The sequence below is a fragment of the Gekko japonicus genome, unplaced genomic scaffold (assembly GCF_001447785.1).
Source record: "Gekko japonicus isolate JY-2015 unplaced genomic scaffold, Gekko_japonicus_V1.1 scaffold5, whole genome shotgun sequence".
NCBI classification, from domain to species: domain Eukaryota; kingdom Metazoa; phylum Chordata; class Lepidosauria; order Squamata; family Gekkonidae; genus Gekko; species Gekko japonicus.
The window spans coordinates 1704757-1731776 of NW_015168652.1; the positions used below are offsets into that span (position 1 = coordinate 1704757).

General features: G+C 43.1%; 1 protein-coding gene across 1 annotated transcript in view; it reads left to right on the plus strand.

The window, feature by feature from the left end:
* Positions 1 to 27020, plus strand: part of RELN (reelin) — a 585476-nt gene that overhangs the window by 344065 nt on the left and 214391 nt on the right. The window contains exons 13-20 of the mRNA XM_015415052.1: positions 4132 to 4283; positions 7211 to 7323; positions 8485 to 8693; positions 12269 to 12397; positions 14086 to 14195; positions 16839 to 16905; positions 18398 to 18631; positions 19292 to 19453. Coding sequence (XP_015270538.1) covers positions 4132 to 4283; positions 7211 to 7323; positions 8485 to 8693; positions 12269 to 12397; positions 14086 to 14195; positions 16839 to 16905; positions 18398 to 18631; positions 19292 to 19453 — 1176 coding nt within the window. The remainder of the gene's footprint in view (positions 1 to 4131; positions 4284 to 7210; positions 7324 to 8484; positions 8694 to 12268; positions 12398 to 14085; positions 14196 to 16838; positions 16906 to 18397; positions 18632 to 19291; positions 19454 to 27020) is intronic.

The window sequence follows — 27020 nt, forward strand, 5'->3', positions numbered from 1 at the left end:
AAGGGCTATGGTCCTGACGATCGATCCTGGGAACCTGCCTCTCACCTGCATGCCCCGGACTTGGTCCGGCACTTTCATACAGCCTACCCGGACAAACCTGGCCCTTTCGATGAGGGGGGGCCTGAGGGGGGGGATAGTGTCATGCCTGCCCCTGCTGATGTCATGCCTGCCTTTGCTGATGCCCCTGAACAGGCTCCTGAGGACCCTGAACAGGCTCCTGAGGACAGTACTGCAGCAGAAAGGCAAAGACTGGATCCTGTAGCTGAAAGCTATCTAAGTGGTGAGGAGGATAGAGCCTCCCAGGGAACACCTGCAAGGGATCAGTCTCTGCTGCAGCCCAGTAATTCATCATCAGACTCGCCTCCACCTGTAACCAGGCTCAGGAATGTAAGAAGACAACAGCTGAGAGAGCGAAGGCAGAATGCACGCATGCGTGCCAGAAGATCTCTTAGCCCTGATTACTGACAGGATCCTGTCCTCACTCCTGGCTAGCTAATGAGTTGATTAGCTAGCACTGTATATATGCAAGTCTGTTGCCAGCAGTCATTTGTGCTGGCAACGTCGTTTGTTCAGGACCTGAATCCTTGCATCTCTGCTCCAGACCTTGTGGAATTCTTCTCGGCTTGATCCTCGGCTTTTGACCTTTGGCTTTGTTGACCCTGCGTTCATCTCTGACTCCTCTGGTATTGTTGTGATTTATGGACTTGAAACTTTGGTGTGTCTGACCCTGCTTTTGGACTGTGATTTAAACCTGCTTGAACCTTGCTACCTCATTTGTCCGGCTTGACCTCGGACTGTTCCTGGACTTTTGCTTGCTTGTGTCACGCCCCCTGGTCCTGCTGTGACACCCACCTGCATTGCACAATGCTATTGCCAAGGAAGAGATTACAAGATGGGAGGGGGTGAAGAGGAGAGAGAGAGAACTAGAAGGGGGGGTTACAAGGTCAGCACAACCAACTACAGAATGACAGGTATACATTCTTTCACAGGCAGCAAGTCCAAACCACTTCTTCATTCAGTCCTTGAGGAATTAATGTCTGTAGATGGTGTATCCGAAATAACTTCCTTCTTTGGGGAAGTTTGAGCATGTTTGAATTTGTTGTCTGAATTGTTTCTATAATCCAGAATTTCAGATGTTTTTCAGTATGTCCCAAATCCAGATAATGATTGACCAGTGGAGCATTCCTTTTCTTTAATCTGATGCAACTCTTATGTTCACCAATTCTTACTTTAACTAGTCTTGATGTCAACCCCACATACATTTTTTCACAAGGACACTTGATACAGTAAATTGGTCCTCTGCTGTTACAGGTACAGAATGAATTTACAAAAAAAGTTCTAGTCCACATCAGTAATTTACAACTGCAGGCAGAAGAGGTGGTTTTTGCCACCCTAGATGTAGTGTCTCTGTACACTAACATTCCACAAGATGAGGCCTTGGATGTTTTATGGCCAGGGACCGGCCTACCTAAGGGACCGCCTTTCCCCACATGTTCCCCCAAGGGCACTACGGTCGGGGTATCAAAATCTCCTGGATGTTCCAGGCCCCAAGACCATCAAATTTGCGATGACCAGGGCTAGGGCGTTTTCGGTGGAGGCTCCTATCTGGTGGAATGAGCTCCCAGAGGAGATCTGGGCCCTGCAGGATCTCGTACAGTTCCGCAGGGCCTGTAAGACGGAGCTCTTTTGCCAGGCTTTTGAATAGGAGCCGCCGCCACCACTGTTCCATCAACACCCTATAATTTCCGCATACTGTCATCGCTGGTGCGGGTACCATCGGAGTGAGTGGGACATGCCTAGGGACAACAGTGGGGCACTGTTATGCAACTATATTATTGAGAACACCATCTTAACTTTAAAAATCTGGAATTGAGTAGAGGAGCACCGGAAAATGTTTTAAGAACTCTGGTTAATTATTTAATTGTTTATTTTGTAATTTTAGTCTGTATTTTACTGTTTTATTGTTATTACCTGGCGTTATGCCTCTGTTAGCCGCCCTGAGCCTGCGGGGAGGGCGGGATATAAATCCAAATAAATAAATAAATTATGGGAGGTATTAGATAAAAGAACGGAGCAGCCCGCCCCCACCCACCACATCATTCCTCTGCCACATTGCTGAACTATGTTTAAAGAAAAACTTTTTTCAGTTCCAAGGATAATTTTTCCTGCAAGTTTCAGATACTACAATGGGTTGTAAATTTGCACCTGAATTAGCTAACCTATATATGGATAGGCTTGAAAATAAATTCATTTTCCAAAACAATAATATTTACAAGAAACATAATATTTTTTACAAAAGATTCCTGGATGATATATTTATGATTTGGAGTGGCATGATGGAATCTTTGGTTGAATAAATCAGGTACATAATACAATTAAATTTGAATTAACATATGATAATCACAAAGTGCATTTTCTAGATGTGGAAATTAGAAGGATTTGTAATATTATACAGACAGAGGTTTACAGAAAACCCACTGATGCCAACTCTTACTTAACAATTATGCATGCGATAGAGCGGGTAGAGAAAGAGGTACTTTTCTCCCTTTCTCACAATACAAGAACTCGTGGGCACTCAATGAAATTGCTGAGCAGTCGGGTTAGAACAGATAAAAGGAAGCACTTCTTCACCCAAAAAGTAATTAACACATGGAATTCACTGCCACAGGAGGTGGTGGCGTCTACAAGCATGGCCGGCTTCAAGAGGGAATTAGATAAGCATATGGAGCAGAGGTCCATCGGTGGCTATTAGCCACAAGGTATAGGTAGGGACTCTGGGGCAAGTGATGCTCTGTATTCTTGGTGCTTGGGGGGGCAACAGTGGGAGGGCATCTAGTGTCTTGGTCCCACTGGTGGATCTCCTGATGGCACCTGGTATTTCTGGCCACTGTGTGACAGAGTGTTGAACTGGATGGGCCATTGGCCTGATCCAACACTGGCTTCTCTTATGTTCTAGTTACGTTGTATATTTTTATATTAATTTACCTGTAGCTTGACCCTCTTAGATCGCATCTATTTAAAAAAGTGTCAATTGTGCGGCACAAAAATGGCACAGAATGATGATCACCATCAGTGCCTTCTGTGCCTTGGAGAAGGGCACAAGACCTCTCCCTGTGAAATATGTATTCAGCTAATGCCCAAGGCTCAATGAGAGAGTACTTCGATTAAAGGCTGCATTATGGGAAAAATCACTTGGGGTTCTAAAGAAAATGGATTCTCTTTAAAAAGGGTGGGGCAAAAGTCCCTCTGGAACGCCCACTAAGTCCCACCATCTGAAATCGAATTTAGCAGGGACCTCTCATAGCCTTTCAGCTGCGTCTGAGCCACTAATTAAAAAATATAAGAAGGGAAGCAATGCTCTTCCATCATCCTCAACACTGAATGAGACCGGTGCAAGACCATTCCCTGATGTCAAGCCGGGTTTGACACTCTGCCTTACCTCCATGTTCACCACCAACATCGCAGCATTGGTCCACTTGTCACTGGAGCCACTTTCCTGGTGCTGATTGTCTTTGAGCTCCATCCCATCCCATCGGAGACTGCAGAAGCCTCACCTTCACCACCTTCCAAGGGCAGTCCATCCTCCACTGACAACATTGAAATACTTGAACCATCAGCTTTGAGAGCACCTTCAAAGTTCTGTTCACCAACATCAAGGAGATATGATACACCAGAATGAGGATGCCCACCTTTTTGGAGCCAAATGCCACCATGGTTTATGCCTCCATGGTATTGCGAGGACTCTGAGTCAAACATCTCCGGCATGCTCCCTCTCTTCTGACAGCCACCAGTCACCACAACATCACACACAAACTCCAATTACCTCCGAGGTCTTCCTTGACCTGGCTTGAACCTTCAATTTACTTACTCCTAGTCCATTATTGACAAATGTACTAAATTAACGTTTTAAAAATCAAGAGAAAAAGCTGAAATATGCTTTGTAGAATATAAAATCAGTTTTCTACTTTACACATTCTGTTTTTAGATGTGTACTTATGATGTATATGTAAAGTATGAATGTGCCAGATACATGTATTATACAGCTGTGACTGGGAATAACTTCCTGCGAAGTGTTAACTCTTCAGCAAATACTCTGCATAATGTCTCTTTCTTTTTGGTTGATGTCATTAGGTGGGATATATCTGGAGCTGTCATTGGTACTGAATGTGGAACACTGGAATCAGGTTCGTCTGTTGTGTTCCTCAGGGATGGAGAGAGGAAATTATGCACTCCGTATATGGACACTACTGGCTATGGAAATCTGAGATTTTATTTCAGTATGGGTGAGTACGTGTTGGTAACAAGCTTAAGTTCTGTACTCCAGATTGGAAGAGGAGAGTTATTCTTCTGCAGCTTGTACTGCAAACAGTACTCCTGTCAATCAATCGCTCAGGTCTAGCAGCTCCAGCTTTTGTCTGACCATATGGGATCCCCACGTTCTTCTACTACCAAGCATTCTATAAGAAAGCCCTGTGAAAGGTATACCAGGAATATCTTTTCCTGCCTCCTGTTCACTTTCAGTAGAACTAGACATTATGTGAAAAACGGGGCCGCCACCATAATAGGTGACAACATCATCCCATCCCCTCAGTGTATAATAACACTTTCCAGGGTGCTGATTGTGCACTGTGCATTTTCTCTTTTCCATTTAACATCATAGGTTGCATGGGGGGAGGGGGGAGTGCAAAGCTTGATGACATCTGGACCTGGGTAAGTTGCATTACATATTATGGAAAGGGCAAATTAAACATATGGCTGCCATTTTCCCCAGCAGCTTTATATGTGTCAGTGTCAGATTCTGCTCCTTTGCTGCCACCGCAGTGGCTTCTTTTCCTGTGAGTTAGTACAAGTCCAGTTTCTTGGACTCTGACCTACAGAGAGTGGCTGATTTCGCACTAGAGCTGCCTCGATGTTGCGCCGCCGTTTGCCCCGATACTATTGGTCAATTTCACACCTGAAGCTGTGGGGCTGCATTTTGACTCACGGCTTCACCTGTTTTTTGAGGATCACGAAACTGCGGAGGAAATCGGGTGAAGCCGCGGGTCAAATGCAGCCTCGTGGCTTCGGGTGTGAAATTGACCAATAGTATCGGGGCAAACGGCGGCGCAACATCGAGGCAGCTCTAGTGCGAAATCAGCCAGCGTCAGTGCACAAGAGAAGACATCGGAGAAGTCCCCAAAGTGGAGGATGTGTGGCTTCTAGCTAGAGCTGCTGTTGGAATGATTTTCTGCAGTACTTAATAGCAACCTAAATGGCCACAAACATACTTATTTATTTAATTTACTTCATTTATACCTCACATTTCCCAAGGTAGGGGACCCAAACCAGTTCTTCTCTTCTCCATTTTTGTTCTATGAGGTAGGTTAGGCTGAGAGTGACTGGCCCAAGGTCACCTAGAAGGTTTCCATGGCAGAGTAGGGACCCAAACCTGAACCTGCATTTCCCAGATCCTAGTCTGACACTTGAACCACACCACCACACTGGCTCCATGTAACTTCTTGGTAAAATACTTTTGGAAATCATGTGCACATGTTCCTCAGGATTAATTCTAGAGGAAAGAGACAACACAGGGCAAAAGCAGCACCATCTTTCCTCCTAAGTAAGAGAGCCAGAATCACTGATGTTGGATAAACATTTCAGATGGTGAAAACCAAAATTTATACCAAAAACTAGAAGATCCAAACAGCTCTGGCATTGTACAGTTTTATTTGCAACACTTTCCCAGGAATGTTGTTTCACAGGCCCTCACAAATCAGGTAAACTATATAGGGCATTTATTCTTTCAACATGTCATGCATTAATATGAAATGGAAAGGCAGCAGAGGAAACAGAGACTGAATTAGTTATCCTAACGAAGAGGCCTTCCATGTCAACAAGAACAAAATGCCTGTCTTATTGAAGTGGAAGTTGTACAATAGACATTTTGAATAGTCACATATATCCTGTGCAGTATGATGTACAAAAAATACAGGAAGGGGACATTGCTTTACTTCCAGGTTTTCCAGGCATAGCCACACCTGCCTGAAAAACAGGAAAGACATTTGTTGACCTTCTGAACTCATACAGAAAGCTGTTGGATCAGCAACAATGACTGTAAAATTAAGAGACTTCATGGGGGGGAATGACTGTTGTTAGGGAAAATGAAAGCTTGGTAAAAATGAGAATAGTATCATCTTTAACATTTTAATTTGGATTGCAGACTGGAGAACACATGATTAAATAAATCCTCATATAAAAAACCTTCTAATATAGGAAATCTAGCACTTCAAGATAGAAGATTCTGGCTAGCTCTTTCCCCAACTTGCTCATTTAATGTAGGCATTGATGGGTTTGTTTTTTGCCTGAAATAACAGTCCTCCATCTGGATGGAGAGGCCATGGCTCAGTGGTAGAGCATCTCCTTGGCATGCAGAAGGTCCCAGGTTCGGTCAGCAAAAGACTTCCAGTTAAAAAGATCAGATAGATGATGTGAAAGACCTCAGCCTGAGACCCTGGAGAGCCACGGCCAGTCTGAGCAGACAATACTGACCTTGATGGACCTGGGGTCTGGTTCAGTATAAAGCAGTTTTCATGTGCAAATTCTTCAGTGAAACAACCTCAACAAAATGACATAAGTTGCTGCTGTTAATGTTGTTATTCTTAATGTGTGGATCACTTCTGCTCCTGCCCATCCCCATGTAATAATTTTCCACTCAAATCTGAATAGGGCATATTTCATAGAGGGGAATAATGGACAATAACCAGATTTAGCCTTTTCAAATATATAACAAATATGCAATTCCAGTGTAACAGAACAACTCCAAAATTGCAAAACCCTTCCTGTTGTAAAGATCATATATCCTTTTCTGTGGATAGGAGTCCTGATGCCAAGATGGAAGTATCTGTGAAAATAAGTGACAAGACTTCACACATCCCTAGCTATAACGGCTTCTTCAGAAGTGTCATAATTAGTGTTGTTATGTCACTGCAAGTTTGCATTATAATCTATGGCTTTGTAACCCATCTGGATCTAGAGAAGAGTTTGTAATTTCAGTAGAAGGGTATTTTTTAGTTCCCTGGAAGCCAATAAAGTAATTGTGGAGTGTGTGTGTGAGACAGAGGCAGAGAGAGTGGGAGACATCACTGTAATTTTTATGGTTGTTAGGAATTTAAGGTGACTGCCTTTTTAAGTACAAATTATTTGCATTCCTCAAATGTGCAAATCATTACAGGAGGAAGCTGTGATGCTGGTGAAGCACATGACAATAATGTCATCCTCTATGCAAAGATTGAGGGGAAAAAGGATCACATAAATCTGGATACCATGACCTACGCTTCTTACAGGGTGAGTTTTTGAAACAGGACCTGAAAGTAGCACAGTGCAGGCAAGAGAGATTTCACAGCTACCTCGGCAGTTAGGTTCAGATTAATTTCTGAGACTCTGAACACCTCTGCAATTTAGCATGAAAGCTGGATTGTTCCTGTCCCGTTGCATATGTTTGCCCAGCCATATCACTAGCAGATTCCATGCCACTGTTGATATTTTGTATTGAGTGTAAGTAGCCTCAAGCAAACTGGCTAATAATTCAGACCCTGAGAATTAAAAAGAAAACTTCACAATGGGTCAACAGCACAGCTGTTCCTTAATACAGGCTTTGGGCTGCTAGTACTGTTATGAGTTTCTATCACATTTTTGAGTAAAGTTAAAATATTAGTGAAGTTTCTCAGGGAATTGTTACTGCAACCATTTCACAGATTCCCAATGACCCTTGAGCTCAAAATCCATTTCTACTATGACTTTTAATGCAGAACAGCTGCTCTGAGTCTAAAAGCATGTCTGCACCACACATTTCTCTTTTATATCCAGGGTTCATTTCGTAGAAAAAGAGCTAGGGGAACTCATTAGCATAACTCATTAGCATATGCCACACCCCCTGACATCAGGGGCCCGGCGGTGGACCTGCAAGGCCAGCGGGAGTGCGAGGAAGCCCCGCCAAGGCCCTCCCTGGCCCCAGGCAGGCAGGGGTGGGGAGAGGCGGGGAGGAAGCAACTTACCCTCGCTCTTCTCCTGCCTCCTCCTGGCTGAATGAGGGCTGGAAGCGGGGCGGCCAGAAGCAGGGGGCGGAGCTTCGTCATGTGCCCCGCCCCCTGCACCTCACCCGGGGGAACTGCATTCCCCCACGTTCCCCCCTGAAATGACCTCTGTTTATATCAAAGCGGAATGCTCCTCCCCCCTCAGCCCAAACCAGGAGCTGTACTTTGATGAGAGTGCTCAGAATCCTCTCTTACAAGTCCTCGTCCCACCCACATCACTCTAGTCCCTTGGAGGCACTTAGCAGAGCCACCCTAAGTCAACATATGTTATCCTTAGCCAAGCAGAAGAAAAGTCAGGCAACTACTCTATGGTTAAGCAAAACATTCCCAGAGGTGTTGCAAACATTAGTTTTTAAAATGTTTTCCTACATAGTTTACATACAAGTGTAATTATTTTGATTTGTGTTGAAAGGTGTCTTCTTTGGTTTCGGTCGTTATCAGTCCAGAGCTGCAGACTCCAGCTACTAAGTTCTGCCTCAAGCAGAAGAATCACCAAGGGCCTAACAGAAACATCTGGGCAGTTGACTACTTCCATGTCCTGCCAGTGCTCTCTTCCACTATAACTCATATGATCCAATTTTCTATTAACCTGGGCTGTGGAACCCATCAACCAGGTAACAGGTAATGCAAACTAAATTTCAGCTCTTGTGCATAATTGTTATTTTTTCCTAACTCAGGTGTCAAAGCACACCGCCTTGTTTTCTTAATTTTCTGAAAGAAAAGGAAAGAAGACAATGTTGAACAAACTCATGAGTAAACTTCGGAGAATTCTTTACTTGATATTTTGCTTTCTGCTGACTCAGTTGTAAATATGAGGGAGCTAATTGAAATATGACTACTGCATTCAGACAGAATGCCTTTTTCTGAACGTGCTAAGGTTGAGTGAAAACATGTGAGTTCCTCTTCACACAGAAAGACAAAATGGGGAGTGAATCTTTGAGAAAACCAAGTAGCACTAGTGAACAAAATGCAGGCATTTGATAACTGGCTCAGCATTAGCCCTGTGCAAATGGCTCATCCATGCGATGACTCAGGCGCAAACATGTTGGCCCCAGGCTCTGTGCTATTGCTGAGCACATGGCCTTTCCTGATCACAGGGAGGGGGGCTTACACAAAGGCACTTCCTTCTTACATTCACACTGTGCAGACGATTTAGCAATTGCACAGGGGCAGGGCACTCATTCCCGTTCTTCATTTCCATGCGGTGAGTTATCACTCAGATGGGTCATCTGCACAGGGCTATTCTAACTTGCGGTAGAGACACATGTAAAAGAAATAGGCTTCCACATCCCATCAAGTGCTGAATTACCGAACAGCCCTGACTACCCATACCTTGGGAGTTATGGGTAGTCAGGGCTCACAAAACGAAGTGCTCTAACTGTGGGCCTAAAATATACTAAGCATACACTATTAGAAACACAAACAGTTAAGAGCTTAATCCTATGTTCAGCAGCAATGGGGTGGCAGAGCACATAAACTGCACATAAACACATGGTTGGCTCCAGAGGCTGACCAGGTAGTATGAGTGCCAAGATCCCAAGGGCTCCCACAAAAGAATTCCATAGGAGCTGGACTAAACCTTCAAAACATACCTATCACCTACTCTATGTTTTTATTGGCTTATTGTTTCTGTTCCATCAGCATCTTTGGCCCATGGGCTGCTGAAGCTGGAGATGCTTTTGTTCCAGAGTGGCAGTCCATGTTTCATAGTAGGATTTTCCAGTACAGTCTTTGATCTGTTTTGAAAATTTTCTTTACTCTCAACTCACAGTATTTCAGAGACGGGGGCGGGGGGGTTGTTCTTCTTTGTTTTAAAACATTCCTCATTTGTATTTCAAAAATAATTGTCCACTAGACACCAAGGCGCACAGAACCTTCCCACCGAAGTGGTACCTATTTATCTACTTGCAATTTCTTGCTTTCGAACTGCTAGGTTGGCAGGAGCTGGAACTAGAGACGGGAGCTCACTCCGTCATGCGGCACCCGGGTCTCGAACTGCTGAACTACCTACCTTCCACGGCCTGCAGTTCAGCGTCTTAACCACTAGGGCCACCGCAGCTCCTAATATGTATTTTAGGAGCTTGTAATTCAGAGTTCAATTTCTCAGTGGGAAGAGTGCATGGCTAAGTAGTAGAGCATCTGCTTGGCATACAGAAGGTCCCAGGTTCAATCCCAGGTTCAGTCTCCCCTTAGAAGGATCAGTTAGGAGGTGATATGAAAGAACTTGACCTGAGACCTTGGAAAGCTGCTGCCAGTCAGTGTAGACATTGTTCTCCTTGATGCACCAACTGTCTGGTTCAAGTGTGTTCAGGTGTGCTCCCAGTGTTTTCCTCACTACTGTTGTTGTTATGTAGGCAGGTTTGGTGAGGCCATTGGTGATAGGGCTGCATATGTGAGTGCATGACCCTGGACATTGCTAACTTTGCTCACACAGTCTTGCTTTTAACTTTCTCTTTTTCTCTCCCTTTTTATGTGCACTCCTATGCATATCTACTCAAAAATAAGTTCCCTTATATTCAATAGGGCTTATCCCCAGGTATATGTGTACAGAATAAACCTTTAGTTGACTTCCTCCTCCTCCTTCTGTGCACCACTCTGCTCCTGTTCCATTCTCCATCCTTGCTTTCTGCAACTGCAGTGCTTCCTCCTCATCATTTAATGTACTGAGGGATGCTACAGCCTTTACCCTTAGTTCTTAGTTCTCTTTCAACCATTGAGGCAGCAGCAGCAGCAGCTGGAAACACTCTCCATAGAGGCTTCTGCTCAGGGAACTAGTAATGCAGACGAAAACTGCCATCAACTGATGGCTACTGGAGATCAAGCCCTATGAGGAAAGGCTGAGGGACTTGGGAATGTTTAGTCTGGAGAAGAGGAGGTTGAGGGGGGTCATGATTGCTCTCTTGAAGTATTTGAAGGGCTGTCACATAGAGGAGGGCAGGGAGCTGTCCCTGTTGGCAGCAGAGGATAGGACTCACAATAATGGGTTTAAATGAAGGGCAGGAAGGTAGCAGCTGGATATTAGGGAAAACTTCTCTACAGTAAGAGTTGTGCAACAGTGGAATCAGCTGCCTAGGGAGGTGGTGAGCTCCCCCTCACTGGCAGTCTTTAAGCAGCGGCTGGATAAACACTTGTCAGGGATGCTCCAGGCTGATCTGGCCCTAAGCAGGGGGTTGGACTAGATGGCCCGTATGGCCCCTTCCAACTCTGTGATTCTATGATTCTACTATCAGTGTCTCCTGTGCCTTGGAGAGTAGCACCTAAACACAGTTGTGTCCACTGCCACTTACCAAACATGGAGTTGTTAGTGGTGTTGTTGTTGTTATTTTTATGGGTATGGTGGATTTATATAGTATTGGTTTTGTATTTTGTAAGTGTTGAATATTCTTTGGGCCAAAAAGACAGCATATGTTGTTTAAAGCAACTAATGGAAGAACTACCCCCCCACACACACACACCACAAATTCTTCTTGGAAAAGAGCGAGAAAAATCGGAGCAGTCTACTCTTCAGCTAACTAGCAACTTTTGCCTAGCATGTTTTTGGCCACTGGAGGCTGTGGAGCATGCTCCCCCAGTGGCCTGATCAAGATGATAGTAATTTTTGTATGCCTGTGATATTCCTGTTCTTCTCTGGAATGTAGCAGGCATGAATGGTTTTTGCCCTTTTAAACCTGATAACTCAGCACGTATTAAAAATAAATAACCTACCTCAATCCCTACTGACCCCTCCACAAAACTGACCCCTAGCTCCCACCCCCCACAAAATTGTTTTTGCATAATGACCCCTCCACAAAATTGTTAGAGAAACCCCTGAGCAGTAGGAACATCCAGACCCTTCCTCCCTATTTTCCTTCATCCGGTTCTCATTTGACACATCAGTGCAACATCCATCCTCTTTAAACCCAATGTAAAAATAAGAGCCTGATGGGCATATAAGACCTACAGAAGCTGCTTTCTCACTCATCAGGTAAATAATTTCTGACATGTCAGACCATTTTGTCTTTTAACATGCTGTGCTTCATATCTGCATCTTGATTGTTTAGTACTCAGAGGCACTTTGTACTTCAATATCTGGGGAATCAATTATTTAATCAGCCATGATTTTAAAGCTTTTATGTGTTCCTGGTACAAATGCCAATTTATCTAATTTTGTCTGGAGTGTTTGAACTGTCCCATTTTGTGTGTGTTTCTGTTGCTAGCATCAGTTTGGAGTTCTCCACCAACCACGGCCGTTCCTGGTCCTTACTTCACTCGGAATGCTTGCCAGAAATCTGCGCTGGGTCTCACCTTCCTCACAGCACTGTTTATGCCTCTGAAAACTATAGTGGGTAAGAGAGCTTTCTCTCAAAACAGTTCTGACGTAAGAATGATGGGAGATGAAATTGCTCATGACTCTGCAAAGTAGTGAAGATGATGGCCTCATGTAGCCTCTTATTTGTGGCAAACAGAGAAAAGCAAATTGAAGCTGTTACATTATGTTGTGAAATGTTATTCACTTCAGGTTGTTCCTTATCCCTGTAAAGACAGCCTTCTGTTTTATAGACACACACACCCAAGGTTGATCATAATAAACTGGTTTAATATGACCCCTCCACCTCCTCCCTATTTCCTTTCATCTGGATTATTATGATCATGCACAAGTGTGCACACAAACACATATGTCTCTCTGTGTGTGATCATAATAAACTGCTTGGAGTTGACATAGTTCTTAGGGAATGAAATGATCAGATGTTTCATTGGTTGTAGTGAATCATTTTTCATGCTCATAGGTCCTGAAAACAGAAGGCTGTCTTTACGGTGACAAGGAATAACCTGAAGTGAATAACATTTCATAACATAATGTAACAGCTTCAATTTGCTTTTCTCTGTTTGCCACAGAGAAGAGGCGACAGTAGAAAGCTATGTTTGCAATTTAAAGTCTTCTGAATGCCATGAGGACTTTCCCAGGTTGAAGTGAATCCCAGTACAATAAGTTGTCACTAATGTTTTATTGTACTTCCTTGACCTGTCAGAAAGAACATGATATTCTTTCCATAATTATTTCTGAAAGTCTTTTTTTGAAGAGGGGCTTAGAACAGACAAGAGAATCAGGAGTTTCATTGACGAGCCCCAAAGAATTTCAAGCCAAATTTAAATGGAAAGGACAAAAAGAGCTTGATTCAAAGAGCTGATATGGCTTGAAACCGGCATACCTGAAGAACTGCCTTTCTCTGTATGAACCGACTTGTCCACTCAGGTCATCTGTGGAGGCCCTGCCTCAGGTACCCCTGCCACCTGAGCTTAGATGTGTAGCAACCCAAGAAATGGACTTCTTGGTTGTGTCACCAAAACTTTGGAACTCCCTGCCCAGAAAGATTCACCCGTCTCCCTCTATCATTGTCTTTCCTCAGCAGGTGAAGATTTTGTTTTGTTTGGCATACCCCCCAGTAACTGTTACTGGCCTTCCGACCATGTATATTTATGTATTTTATTGAATTGTTTAAATCTTTTATATATACTCTATTTTATTTATTTATTTAATTTAATTTATATCCCGCCCTCCCCGCACACAGGCTCAGGGCGGCTTACAACACGAGGTGTAATACAGCACCACAGTTAAAACAAGTAAGGCACTCAGTGCAATAAATATAGTTAAAACAGTTAAAACACAGTGGGTACTCCCCAGAATCCGTCGCGACTAACATACTCGCTCCCCGTTGCACATCACATGGGGCCAAGGAGGGGGATGCTGTGGGCCACGGTTTTCAAGTGGTCAGTCGGCCCAACCCAGCAGTAAATGCTGTTTTAATTCCTTAAATGTTTTAATGTTGAAACATTTTAATGTTTAGTGTTTGCCATGTTGGGGGCCATATTTAGGTGGAAAGGCAGTATAAAAATATTTTAAATAAATAAAAGAGGATGAGTTAAGGATTATGGAGAATGAAATGAAGTTCACGTCTACTCATAATTTGTATAAGCTTAATGCTTAAATCAAATTGTAACTTTGAAAGCATGAGGGCTTGTATGTTTGTTTCAGGTGGAACCGAATAACTATTCCCCTTCCAAATGCAGCACTAACCAGAGACACCAGGATTCGATGGAGACAAATGGGACCAGTCCTTGGAAACATGTGGGCAATTGACAATAGTTAGTATTCATTATCATTTTCATTGTGCCTTAGTGGTGCTAGATATATGTGGTATATCCTCAATGGACTTAGTTGATGAGCAGGGCTGGCCCAAGGATTTTTGGCGCCCCAAGCAAACTATGATTTTGGTGCCCCTCCATTCTACATACATACACTAACATACTAAAACATCAGCCAGCTTGTTCCAGAGACTGCAATCCTAAGCATCCTTACTAAGTACTGCATTGTATTTTATTTCAATCTTCAATAAACAGTTTAATTTTTTGTAAAAAAGCATGCTTGCCTGGGTGTAAATTCTATTGAACATAGTGAGACTGATGTCTGAGTAGGTGTGGTAGACATGCATTGGAGGAATGCTGATTCAGCTACCTAGGCAGTCTCTTAGGTTTGCCTACTGGATAGGTCAGCTCTGTAAAGCTGCCACTTTTTCTTCCTGGGTTGATTTTCGCCCTAAAGAAGCTAAATAACAATTTTCTAATAGAAAATAATTACAGAATTAGTATAAAATGCAACACACTGAAAAAGGCAACACAGTTTACCTCTCTTCCATGCCCAGACTAGGCTGCCAATAGCCATTCACCTGGAGCACAATATTTGAAGGGTGCATCTGATTTAATGCACATACAGTGCAATTCTAGGCACAGTTTCAACCTAAGCTCATTGACTTTGGTGGACCTGAATAGGTGTAATTCTGCAAACTATTTCACTGTTAGACTGTGCAATTGATTCTCAGATTTTATAAGACTGGCTAGTTCACATATTATCTGAATATTATACTCCCACACAGGGGAAAGTACTATTAGAGGTATGGAAAAGTAAGCTGGATGAGCAAAAAGCCAAGGGCACACTCTCAGTCCACTCCCTGCCTCCCACAACGGATCACATATCATGTGATCAAGCAGATTATTGCCTACAGAAATGTAGGCTGAGTCACAACATTTAAAAATCTTGAGGGGAAAAGTGCAGGGCAATCAAAGCTGAACTGCTTCACAGTACAGTAGATTCTTTGTGTGTGGTGTACTGTATACTGCATGTTTTATGTTAAATGTATAAGGGAAATAAGGGAAGTTCAATCATGCAAAAAAAGATTCACAAAGGAAAGTCAAAATGAATCAATAACCCCTCTAAGACATATGACTACATTCCATTAAAATACAGGATTGAAATCCCCCATATTAAATTACTAGTAATAAGGCTCGTTGTGGAAATGAATACAACGAGCTCTAGAGAGGGTCTGGGAAAGTGCTCCTGCCTACAGCCGTGGCCTGCATCTTCCCCGCAGATAGCCATATAAAAGGCAGGTGGGGGGCGAAGACAGGCTGGCGATGGGCAGCTCACTGCTAAAGGAGAGGCCCCACGCCACCCAGCCCTCCCGGAAGCCTCCCAGCGGCCTCAGAAACCAGCCCATTGTGGGATTAAATACAACGGACTGTAGACAGAGACTGCCCCCCCCCCACTGTCGTCCTCCACCTCCTGGTAAAGGAGAGCGGCAGAAATCTGAAAGGCAAAATTGTAGTGCGGACTATTTTCAATTTTAGTTTTTATAGAAACCTGTTAAATGAATTAAGTATTCTGATTCGGAAGATGCAAGTTTTGATACAGATATACTGAGGGAAATGTGACAGTTAATTCCCATTGTTTTGTTATGGTCCGATCCTTCTGTTTGTATTAGAGTTTAATAAGTAATGCTTATGTTTTGTGTCACATATAGTGGCATGTCAAATATTACTAAAAATTAAAATCAAACATCTATAGCTTACACTATGCATTTCTGTTAAGAGGATAGCTGTGAAATCTTATCATAAGAAGAATGTAAGAACACAAATAGAGCATGCTGGATCAGACCGGTGGTCCATCTAGTCCAGGATACACTTGCACACAGAGGCCAACCAGTTGCCTTTGAGGGCCAAACAAGCAGGGCATAGAGGCCAAGGCCCTCCTCCTGATGTTGTCTCTCAGCACTGATATTCAGAAGTTTGCAGCCTCTGTATATGGAAAATTCTAAACAGGAATTCGTGCTGTTGTATCATGGTGCTGACTTGGAATGGGAGTGGCTGTGCTCCTATCGGAATCCGTGAAAGCTCTGGAGCTCCCAGTGAGCCACCAAAAACTGTGATGATAATGTGTTTCATATCTTATTCTCTAGTAATGTATAACTAATGTCTTTCAGTTTTCACATACATAATTATATTCATATGAGCAACTACTGCTTTCCTGTATATACTCAATGATATTTGTATCAGCAATTATGGCTTTCCTGTATCAACTTGAATTTTATTGGGTTTATAATATGGACAGCAATTACATTTATATAAATATTGTCATTATTTTCAGAACAGCACATCAACTGCTGCCTAAAAGGCTGTTGTCCTTAAAGAGTCACAGTGTATCTCTAATTGTAACAGTACTCCAACTAATTTAAGTAATCCAGCAAGTCCTTATTCTCAGGGTCAGCATACCAACCCCCCCTATTAATTATTAAGTTATTATTCACTGATTTTTATATTGCAGGGACTCTTTCTTTGCTAGATATTATGAAACCCATATGCTGGTATCATATTTATTTTTTGTTTGTCTCATGATATATTTTATTTAACTATTCATATCTCACATTTTGATACCACTAATTTTTTTCCCTGCAGTTTACATTGGGCCATCTTGCCTCAAATTTTGCTCGGGGCGAGGACAATGCACAAGAAATGGTTGCAAGTGAGTTCAATAAGAATTTATTAGCCAAAGTCTTTTGTGCTTTGTAAAATAATAATTCTTTCTTACCAGAGGTAATGTAATCCATTTTCTGGGACTGGATTTCCTTTCAGTAGCACAGCCCTTGTTCTCAAAAATGACACCATGTAGGAGAAGAAGCTTCTGCAGGGCTCAAACCAGTTATGTCTCAGTGGCAGAAAACAGGGGGTTGAATCCAGACTAAATTTTCCAATGGCAGAATGGAACATTTCTGCCTCCCCTCTCCCACTGCAGCTCACTGATCTTCATGAAATATTACTCCTGGGGGATCGGGAACCTTGAGGAATGGCATGAGGAGGGTCTTCAATGGGAACTGGGAATCAGTAGAAATTGCCAATTTATTCTGGATCCAACCTTTGGGGCTCCTATTAAAAGACATCCCAGTTAAGAAACTCAGGTGTTTAACGTGGGTTTTTCTCTCTCCCAACACATTAAACAGGTTGTGTTAGAGATTAGATTTACCAGTCTAATCCATCCCCACGCTCTGTCCCCCATGCTCACTCATGGAGCAGTAGGAGAGAACAATGGCATGGAAGCTTTGACATCATAACTGGGTGATGTTGGAAGTGATGTCATGGCATCTGCAATGTTCTAGGAACTTCCTCAAATCTCTATAGTATTTGCCATTGAGATTAGGGGAATTCCTAATCCCCTATATTGTATTTACCATAGAGATTAAGGGCATTCCTAATCCCCTGTCCCATCATGGCATCAGCAGGCTCTGCCCCCTAATGTTCCTATGGAATACCAACACAGGCTGGCAACCCTATTAGAGATGGCAGCTGCCCATAGGCTTTGATTGTGCTCATTTTCTATTATTATTATTTTTCTTCTGTTATTTCCTCTCCCAAACTGATGATGGCAAACAGCCATTTGTGAAAGAAAACATTATTATTATTATTATTATTATTATTATTATTATTATTATTATTATTATTATTATTTGATAATATGTTGATTGCTTAAGTCAAAGTACACAAATTGGGTTTATGAATCAGGTTTATAGTGCTTTTTAGTACTATCATTTCATAACAATGGGGCTTCCTACCAATGTTGATGTTGGACACTTACAAGATCTAGTAGTAGAAACTAAAGATCATTTAGGCCTGTGCTGGAATTCTCTTACACATGACAAAGTACTTTATTTTATGCATGCATAACACTTAAGATCATAATCGCTAGTTCAAAGTACATTAATTTGAAATAAATGGGGCTTTCTTCCAAGTACTGAAAGTTGTTAGTACCGACTTCAGAGTACAATATTTGATTGTGCTTTATTTGGAAAAATTCTTTGGAAAGATTTAAAGCTAATGAAAGATATTAAACAGGTATTTTAAAGTTTATATAGAATGATGGTTGGTCTGTCTAATGACTTCCAACATGATTCATGACAAACATCCCCAAATCATTATATTTTGTTTGCCATAAGCTGTGTCCATGTCTTTTCTTATTACAGATGTGATCCTGGCTTTTCAGGACCTGCGTGTGAAATGGCTTCCCAGACCTTCCCCATGTTTATCTCTGAGAGCTTTGCCAATTCCAGGCTCTCTTCATATCACAATTTTTACTCTATCCGTGGTGCTGAAGTCAGTTTTGGCTGTGGCGTCCTAGCAAGTGGGAAAGCCTTGGTTTTCAACAAAGACGGCAGGCGTCAACTTATCACTTCTTTCCTTGACAGCTCTCAGTCCAGGTAAATAGGAGTGAATGGAAATAACATATAGAAATTGCAACCAGACTCTGAAAACTCTTACTCCTGACTAAAACCACCATTAAAACCTATTTGACACAGAAAGTATACATAATATGTCCTTGTCGTATAGCAATCCATTCCTAAGCAAAGAAACACCATTTTAAGCCCATTGACTTCTCTGGATTTAGAAGGGTGTAATTCTGCTTAGGATTGCATTGTAAAGTATTTAATGTGGTTATGTGGATAACATTTCCTTAAAAATAAGATCCTTTGCTTTGTCTGTAGTGCTAAGTAGTGAACACATTTTAGGGTAAGTATTTTATGCCTGAGTTTGCAAGCATGAGATATTAATATCAAAAAGTGAGTGTTAGAGCCAAGTACTAATTAATTATTCATGAGGTTGTATTTATTTTGACAGCTTATGGCAGCTGATTAGATCCATTCGATATCTCCCCCACTCCTCCAGTTCCTAATAAATAATTGAGTACAATAATGATTGGCACATTGCATTGCTACTGACTACACAATTTTATCTCCAAAAAGAACCATAAACATTGCTTACCTAAACTTACCTAGATTTTTAAGATTACCCCCCCTAAGTTTAGAAAGACAGTGCTGTATAAATTGTAATATACAATGATGCACATACTTGTTGTTTAGGTTCCTCCAGTTCACTCTACGTCTTGGAAGCAAATCCGTCTTGAGTACATGTAAAGCACCTGACCAGCCTGGGGAAGGAGTCTTGCTGCATTATTCATATGACAATGGGATTACATGGAAACTCCTGGCACATTATTCATATCTCAACTACCATGAACCAAGGTATTTTGACACTTTTCATAGGCACTAATACAGCATGACTACCCATTATGGATTGTCCACCAGCCCCATCCACAATCTGTTGAAGCTGGAGGTCTTGTATTTCGCATGATTTACTCTGATAATTTCAGAGTATTAACTTCTGTTGGATTGTTGGTAAAAATATAGTGGTACAGCAAATTCTATTCCTTGCTTGTAACCTCGTGTTCAAGTATTCTATTTTTTTGAACTTAAAATATCTGAGAGAAAAAATGCACTGAGAGAGGGATCTCACAGGTTGTCTTGGGCCTCTCTCTTTTAGTCTAATCTAATACAGAGTTGTTGTTGTGAGGATTAAATGGAGGAGAAAATTATATTATAAACAGATTTAGTCCCTGAGTGTGAAGAAAAGTGGGATATAAAAATCTAAATAAATAGAGGGAAATTATTTTGTAAAATCACTAAACCCAAATCAATAATTTTTCAGGCTAGAAGAATCCTGCATAAGGAGCCATGCTCTACTGTAACAGATATGAAAACTAACCCTGCATTTTTAGCCATTTTCCTGCAGTTTCTGAGCCATTTTCTAGACTTCAGTTAAGCCTTTTTGTTGTCCGCACTGCAGCCATTTTAGAATCATCCAGGCCTCTCTGTCTAAGAATCACAGAGACAGCCTATCTCTCCTAGAAAACAGTGTATCCTATGTCAGCTAGAGATAGCCAGAGCACTGGCTTATTGCCCTCAAATGTCAGTTGTTTGTTACAGAAGAGCAAGACCACCAGTGACCCACCGTATGAGAACATACATTTACCAAGGTCCAGATAAGATCCTAAAAGAGTCTGCCCTGCTCTTTCCAATAGAACACCTGCAACATGTACAGAACATGTAATCATGCACATGGTTTCATATGTCCAGAGTGGCGTAGTGCAGCCACGACAGACCATTAGTTTAAATACCATATTAAAAAGTGGTCGGAGCAGGACAGGACTGACCCTCCTCTCATGGAGGAGCTTCTGCCAGCCTGTCATTGGAGCCCTGGGCATCCTAGCATGCTTTCTGGTGCACCTTATCTGTGTGTGTGTGGGTGTCAGTTGCTTTGTTCTCTTGTCTTTGGGAGGTGGAAGAGGACTTGCAAACACCATTCTGTCTGTATGGTTATCTTGTCCTCTTCCCTCCCTCATGCACAGGATTTTCTCTTTTTTCTTCTTCTTTCTTGATAAGCAGCCTATATCTATTTTCTTCTTATTTGTTTGTTTGAAAGTTCGAAATAAACAAAATGTTTTATTTAACTTAGAGGAGAAAAAGTCAGTGGAATCAAGGGTAGGATGTATGAGGTGAACCAATAATAAAACTGAGGTAACTTTGTAATCACACTAACTCCAGATAATCTGTTGCCAACAAATAAGTATGTCAGCTAGACATAGCAGTTCCTGCTATTCAAAAAGGTATTTTTAATCTTTAAGGAGAGAGTTTCACTACCTTTTAAAGTTTAGAAGGGAGGAACATACAACCAAGTTCCCCAAATCCTATATACACAGACCATGGATCACTCCTCTTTTAACAGCTGTCTCCCTTTTCACTGAGCAGGGATTACTTCTCTTCATGAGAAGCAATTTCCCTTTTTGGCTTGAATGAGGATCCTCTCTGATCTTCTCACTCCTTTTGCCTCCTTCCAGTCCACAGTCAGTGCTTAACTGTCTCTTGTTCAGCTGTCAGTTCCCAAATGTCATTTCTTAACTTACCCTTTCCACAGAATTTCGTTTGAACTGCCTGTCACTCAAAGGTTCTCAGCCTCTGTTAGTCATTAACCCTTGACAGTCCATCACAGTCTGTCTTTCTGTTGCTGAATAAACTATGCTTGATTGAGAACTTGTTTCTGTGAATTTCTGGGTGAAAGGGGGAAGTGGGAATTTCCTAACAGTGCACGATCCTGTTGCTCTCTGAGAGGTACCTGATCCTCATTTCTCTGACAGAGGTGTTGTGTAATTTAACCTCTCTGAGAATTCCCTAGGAGGAAAAGTAGTCTTTCTCTGCAATGGGGACCAAAGCAGCTTACATCATTCTCCTTTCCCCCTTTTGACTTGCACAACAACCCTGTGAGGTAGGTTAGGCTGAAAGTCTGTGACTGGTTGAAAATCACACAGTCAGCTTCCACAGCAAGAACCTGGGTCTAGCAGACCCTACTCTGAAGCACTGACTGCTATGCCTAGGGTAACCAATCTCCAGGTGGAGCCTGAAGATCACCAGGTATCACAACTGAACTCCAGACAACAGATCTCTCTCTTCCCCTGGAGAAAGTTAACTGCTTTGGACTGTGGCCTCTATAGCATTCTGTTCAGCTGAGGCTTCTCCCCTTTCCAAACTCCAACTTCCTAAGCAGGAATTTCCCAGCCTGGAGCTGGCAGCCCTAGTCAGGACTGGCCCCAATGAGTTCCTCACAAAGGTGTGAAAAGGATTTCATTCCTTTGTCTTTTTACTGACAGAATCAAGCTTGATTGCCTACCAACAGCCAATGAGGGAAACATTAGTCCCACAGAGGAGCCAAGCAGGCAAAGTGTCTTCCTCAGGAGAGAGAGCGTATTCTGACAGGGAACAGTGGCTGGAATGGGCGGGGAATAGGAGAAGACCCAGCATCCGGCCAATGGCATGCGAGTACTCTTGAATGGTGGCTGACGGGCCAATGGCTGATGGAGCGCACTGTGGGCGGGACTCAGGCAATGCAGTCAGTGGATAGGGACAGCTTCTGAGTGATGCATCATAGAGCCAACTGATTTAAGAGCGTGTGGAATGCTCAGAAAGTGCCACCCCACTACTCAGTTGGCTGCAATCCAAAGAATTTGAGTATCCACATGGGGGAGCAGGAAGGGAAATTCATATGCAGTCTGAACTTTCTTTGGCTATTTCACAACAGCAGTTTCTCTCTGCTCCCAAAAGGCAGGTGGTCTTGCCTCTTTGGGAACTGGAGTTGCAGCTGGGTAAGACTGAAAGATTGGGCTGTGTGGAAACAGCTGTCCCTTAAACGCCCATGTAGTTTATTTGTGTAATGATCACCAAGATAATTAGTTGAGGCAGGAATAACATGCTACAACCCACCGATCCATCCACTCATTATTTATCTACCATTGTATTTTACACATTGTTTAAAAGTAAATCTAATCAATTGTACAGATTTGTAGTAAATGTTATAACTGTCTTTGTGCCATAATCTAATACACAAAGCAGCTAACACACAAAACCATGTGGCCAGGTGAGCCATGCAGGCGGCGTGGCACTTTAAATTCCCTCCCGCTCAGCCCCACAGCCCCCTTCCATGACCCCTGTTCAGGCCCTGCCATAGGCCAAGCCCCGGATGTGGAAGGCCCAGATTTCACACCACTGAAGCCGCCTGCTCCTCTGCTGACTATGTGGCCGGGCATTCCATGCTGGATCTGACCCAGTCATGCTGTTGTTGCCTTCCTTGGCTCTCCCCACCCCTGGAGGGCCGCATGCGGCACCTGTTGGTGAGTTGGGGCCCCAGCTTTGTACTGAAGGTTATTTCTGCCACAATCTAACACACAAAGCAGCTACCAAGATTAAAGTATCTAACCGCAAATGAGAACTAAAAACACACACCTCAAGATTTAAAACAAACAAGAAAAAGTAAATCAAAATTAAGAGCAATAAAATAAAATGAATTCAACAACAGCAAGATAATAACATAACAAATAAAAGTGCAGTACTATGCAGAATTACTCCAGTCTAAACTTAAGTCAATTGGCTTAGATCAAAGTAACTCTGCATAGGATTGTATGGTAAAACAGCTAACAAGCATCAACTGCATAAAGTCACATAGAGTGGAGTTAAAACCATACCGCACTCCAAAAGCCCTCCAGCATCCTGGGAAGACAAGGGAACTGAACAAGCATCCTAAGAAAGGGAGTTTAAAGGACTGGGTGCAATAGCTGAAAAGGCAATGTCCCACATTAGGGTTGCCAGCCTCTAGGTGTGGCCTGGAGATCTCCTGGAATTATAACTGAACTCTAGACAACAGAGATCAGTTCCTCTGGAGAAAACAGCTGCTTTGGAGGGCAGACTCTATGACATTATACCACGTTGAGGTCCCTTGTGTCCCCAGGCTCCACCTCCAAATCTTCAGGAAATTTCTAACACAGAGTTGGCAGACTTAACCCACATGCTCATCCTGTTCTGCATTTGACATAATGTTCCCAGTAAAATAATTTAGATTAAAACTATGTATGACCTTATATGGGGTCTTAGTCCCTCTGTATAATGCCTTGGTCAGGCCTTGAGTACTGTGTGCAGTTCTGGAGGGCTCACTTCAAAAAGGATGTGGACAAAATCGAGAGGGTGCAGAAGAGAGCAACGAGGATGATCAGAGATCTGGAGACTGAGCCCTACAAGGAAAGGCTAAGGGCCTTGGGAATGTTTAGTTTGGAGAAGAGGAGATTGAGGGGGGACATGATAGCTCTCTTTAAATATTTGAAAGGCTGTCATTTGGAGGAGGGCAAGGAGCTGTTCCAGTTGGCAGCAGAGGATAGAACCCAAAGCAACGGGTTTAAATTATCAGTATCAGCTGGATAGTAGGAAAAACCTTTTCACGGTCAGAGTAGTTCAAAGGTGAAATCAACTGCCTAGAGAGAGGTGGTTAGCTCCCCTTCACTGACAACTTTCAAGAAGAGGCTGGATGAATATTTGTCAGAGAGGCTTTAGGCTGGTCCTGCATTGGGCAGGGGGTTGGACTAGATGGTCTGTATGGCCCCTTCCAACTCTATGATTCTAAAAATGGTGGCCTGGCCTGGTCTTTCTCTTCAGAATGTTTCAATGAGATTTTAATGTGTTGTTGCCCTGCCTTGCCAGCAGTAACCCATGATATGGAGAAGCCATGGGGGAGCACAAGGAAAAGGACATATATTAGTTTGACTAAATGTTAAAGAGAATGAGCTAAACACAGGCTGCCATTTTTAGTGGCTGCTCCATGTCCATCATTGTTAGGTGAGCAGTTCAAACAGAATATTTCAGCTAGTGAAGTTGCACTTTGGATTGATGCTGATGTAAAGGTTTTTCTTATTTGTTTGTTTATTCATTTATTCATTTATTGCTTTAATTTCTATCCCGCCTTGCCAGACAAGCTGGTTCAAAGCGGCGTACAACAATCACAATGACATAAAACAGTAAGTGCAATTAATTCGTTAAAATAGCATACAGTACTAAATACAAATGATGGCGATCTTCAGTAGACGGCCCATTGCTGGTATAACCAGTGGTATATCAAGGGCCATAGATGTTTCGATGATTCAATTCATCGGTGGCGGCTCCTAATCGAAAGCCTGGTGGAAGAGCTCAATTTTACAGGCCCTGTGGAACTGTAAGAGGTCCCGCAGGGCCCTGATGTCCTCCGGGAGCTCATTTCACCAGTATGGGACCGCCACCAAAAAGGCCCTGGCTCTGGTGGTAGCCAGTCTGGCGTCTTTCGGGCCAGGGAGAGCCAGGCGATTTTGTAGCCCCGACCTCAGTGCTCTCTGGGGCACTTATGGGGAAAGGCGGTCCCTTAAGTACATAGGCACCTGACCATATAGGGCTTTAAAGATCAACACCAGCACCTTGAAACAGATCTGGTAAATTATTGGCAGCCAGTGCAGTGCCTTCAGCACAGGCTGGATGTGGTCCCTTATAGAGAGGCCCATCAGCAGCCTGGCCACCGCATTTTGCACTAGCTGCAGTTTCCAGATCTGGGACAAGGGCAGCCCCATGTGGAGAGTGTTGCAGTAGTCTAATCTTGAGGTGACCATAGCATGGATCACTGTTTCCAGGTCGTTCCATTCGAGGAAGGGAACCAACTGCCTTATCAGCCGTAGATTGTAAAAGGCTGCCTTGGCAGTGGTTACTACCTGGGCCTCCATTGTTAAGGCAGCATCCAGGAGCACTCCCAAACTCCTAACCCTCGGCGCTGGCACCAATGGCACCCCATCGAAGGGTGGTAGTGGGATCCCTACCCCCGACCCGCTCCGACCTAGGCACAGGACCTCCATCTTCATTGGATTCAATTTCAATCGGCTCAGTCTAAGCCAGCCCACAACGTCCTGAAGCACCCGCTCCAGGTCATCAGGGGCAGAGCTGAACCGACCGCCCAATAACAGATATTGCTGGGTGTCATTGGCATATTGATGACACCCTAGCTCATGCCTCCAGGCAATCTGGGCAAGGGGGCACATGTAGTTGTTGAATAACATTGGGGACAGCACTGCCCCCTGAGGAACCCCACAAACAAGTGGGTACCTCTGGGACATCTGCTCCCCTAACAACACCCTCTGTCCCCGACCTTGGAGAAAGGAGATGAGCCATTGCAAGGCAAGCCCCTGGATCCCAGTGTCGGCGAGGCAGTGGATCAGTAACTGATGGTCGACCATGTCGAACGCCGCCAACAGCACTGACGTGCTGCCTCGATCCAGATGCCACCAGAGGTCGTCTGTGAGGGCGACCAGAGCCATCTCCATCCCATGACCTGGCCAGAAGCTGGACTGAAACGGGTCTAGCATGGAAGTATACACACACACACACACACACCCCTACACATGGAAGAATCCATGTAGAAAGAATTGGGACACAATATAATATATATTTGAGTATTGAAGTAGAACATTATAAACAGGATATCTTGCTGTTATCTCCTGAAAAATCCACAAAGTTTTTTCCCCATTTCACAATGTTTTCCTACATCTCTTGATATGTATTGTTCAAGTGAAACTGTTTATCTCATAAGCAGCCCAAGGCCTTATAAATCTGTTTGCATAGTCCCTCACTCCTGGAGAACAATTTGTGCAAATAATCCTTTCTGTTTCTGACCTCCAAACCTTCTTTATCCTAAGTTAGACCATTGTTCCCTCTAGCCCAGCTCTTGAAGGCCTCAGACCAAGGTCTTTTTGTACCCTGCCTTTCTTACCAGTAGGAATCCAAGTGGTTACATTGCAATCAGCAAGCTTCCATGGCAGAGTGGGAGTTCAAAGCCTGGTCTTCCAGATCCTAGTCTAATGCTCTGATCACTATACCACACTGGCTCTGTTAGATTCAATAATGCTTAGGACTGGCCTGTGAGACAGGTTACTGGTATTAACCCCATACTGCAGCTAGTGGGGCTGAGGCCATGAGAAGAACAGTCACTTGAATAGAGAGTTCCTTGCCAAGAAGAGTGTTTGAACTTGGGATTTGATCATTTCACATTCTTAAGGATTTAAAACATTACAGAAGTCATCAGTAACTGAACAGGATGTAGTTTGGCATAGACACTTGCGTCAAAAAGTAATTTTGCTGTCATGTTTAAGACCTGTGTCTTAAATAGAGTTATATTTCATGGTACAACTTGAATTGGAAAATGTTAGAGGCCAGATGGTTGCTGATACTTTCTTATGAACCACTCTGTTTGGGCTGAATAGCTATTGTTTTAATCCTTTCAGGCTCAATTCAATTGCACCATTTGACTTCTGAACTAGTTAGCACATTCTTTCTTCAAAAATAAATGTGACATCACAGAATGCTTTGAATGCATACATAATGCTTCATGAGCGCAGCTTAGCTAGCACTTTTTAATGTGCTG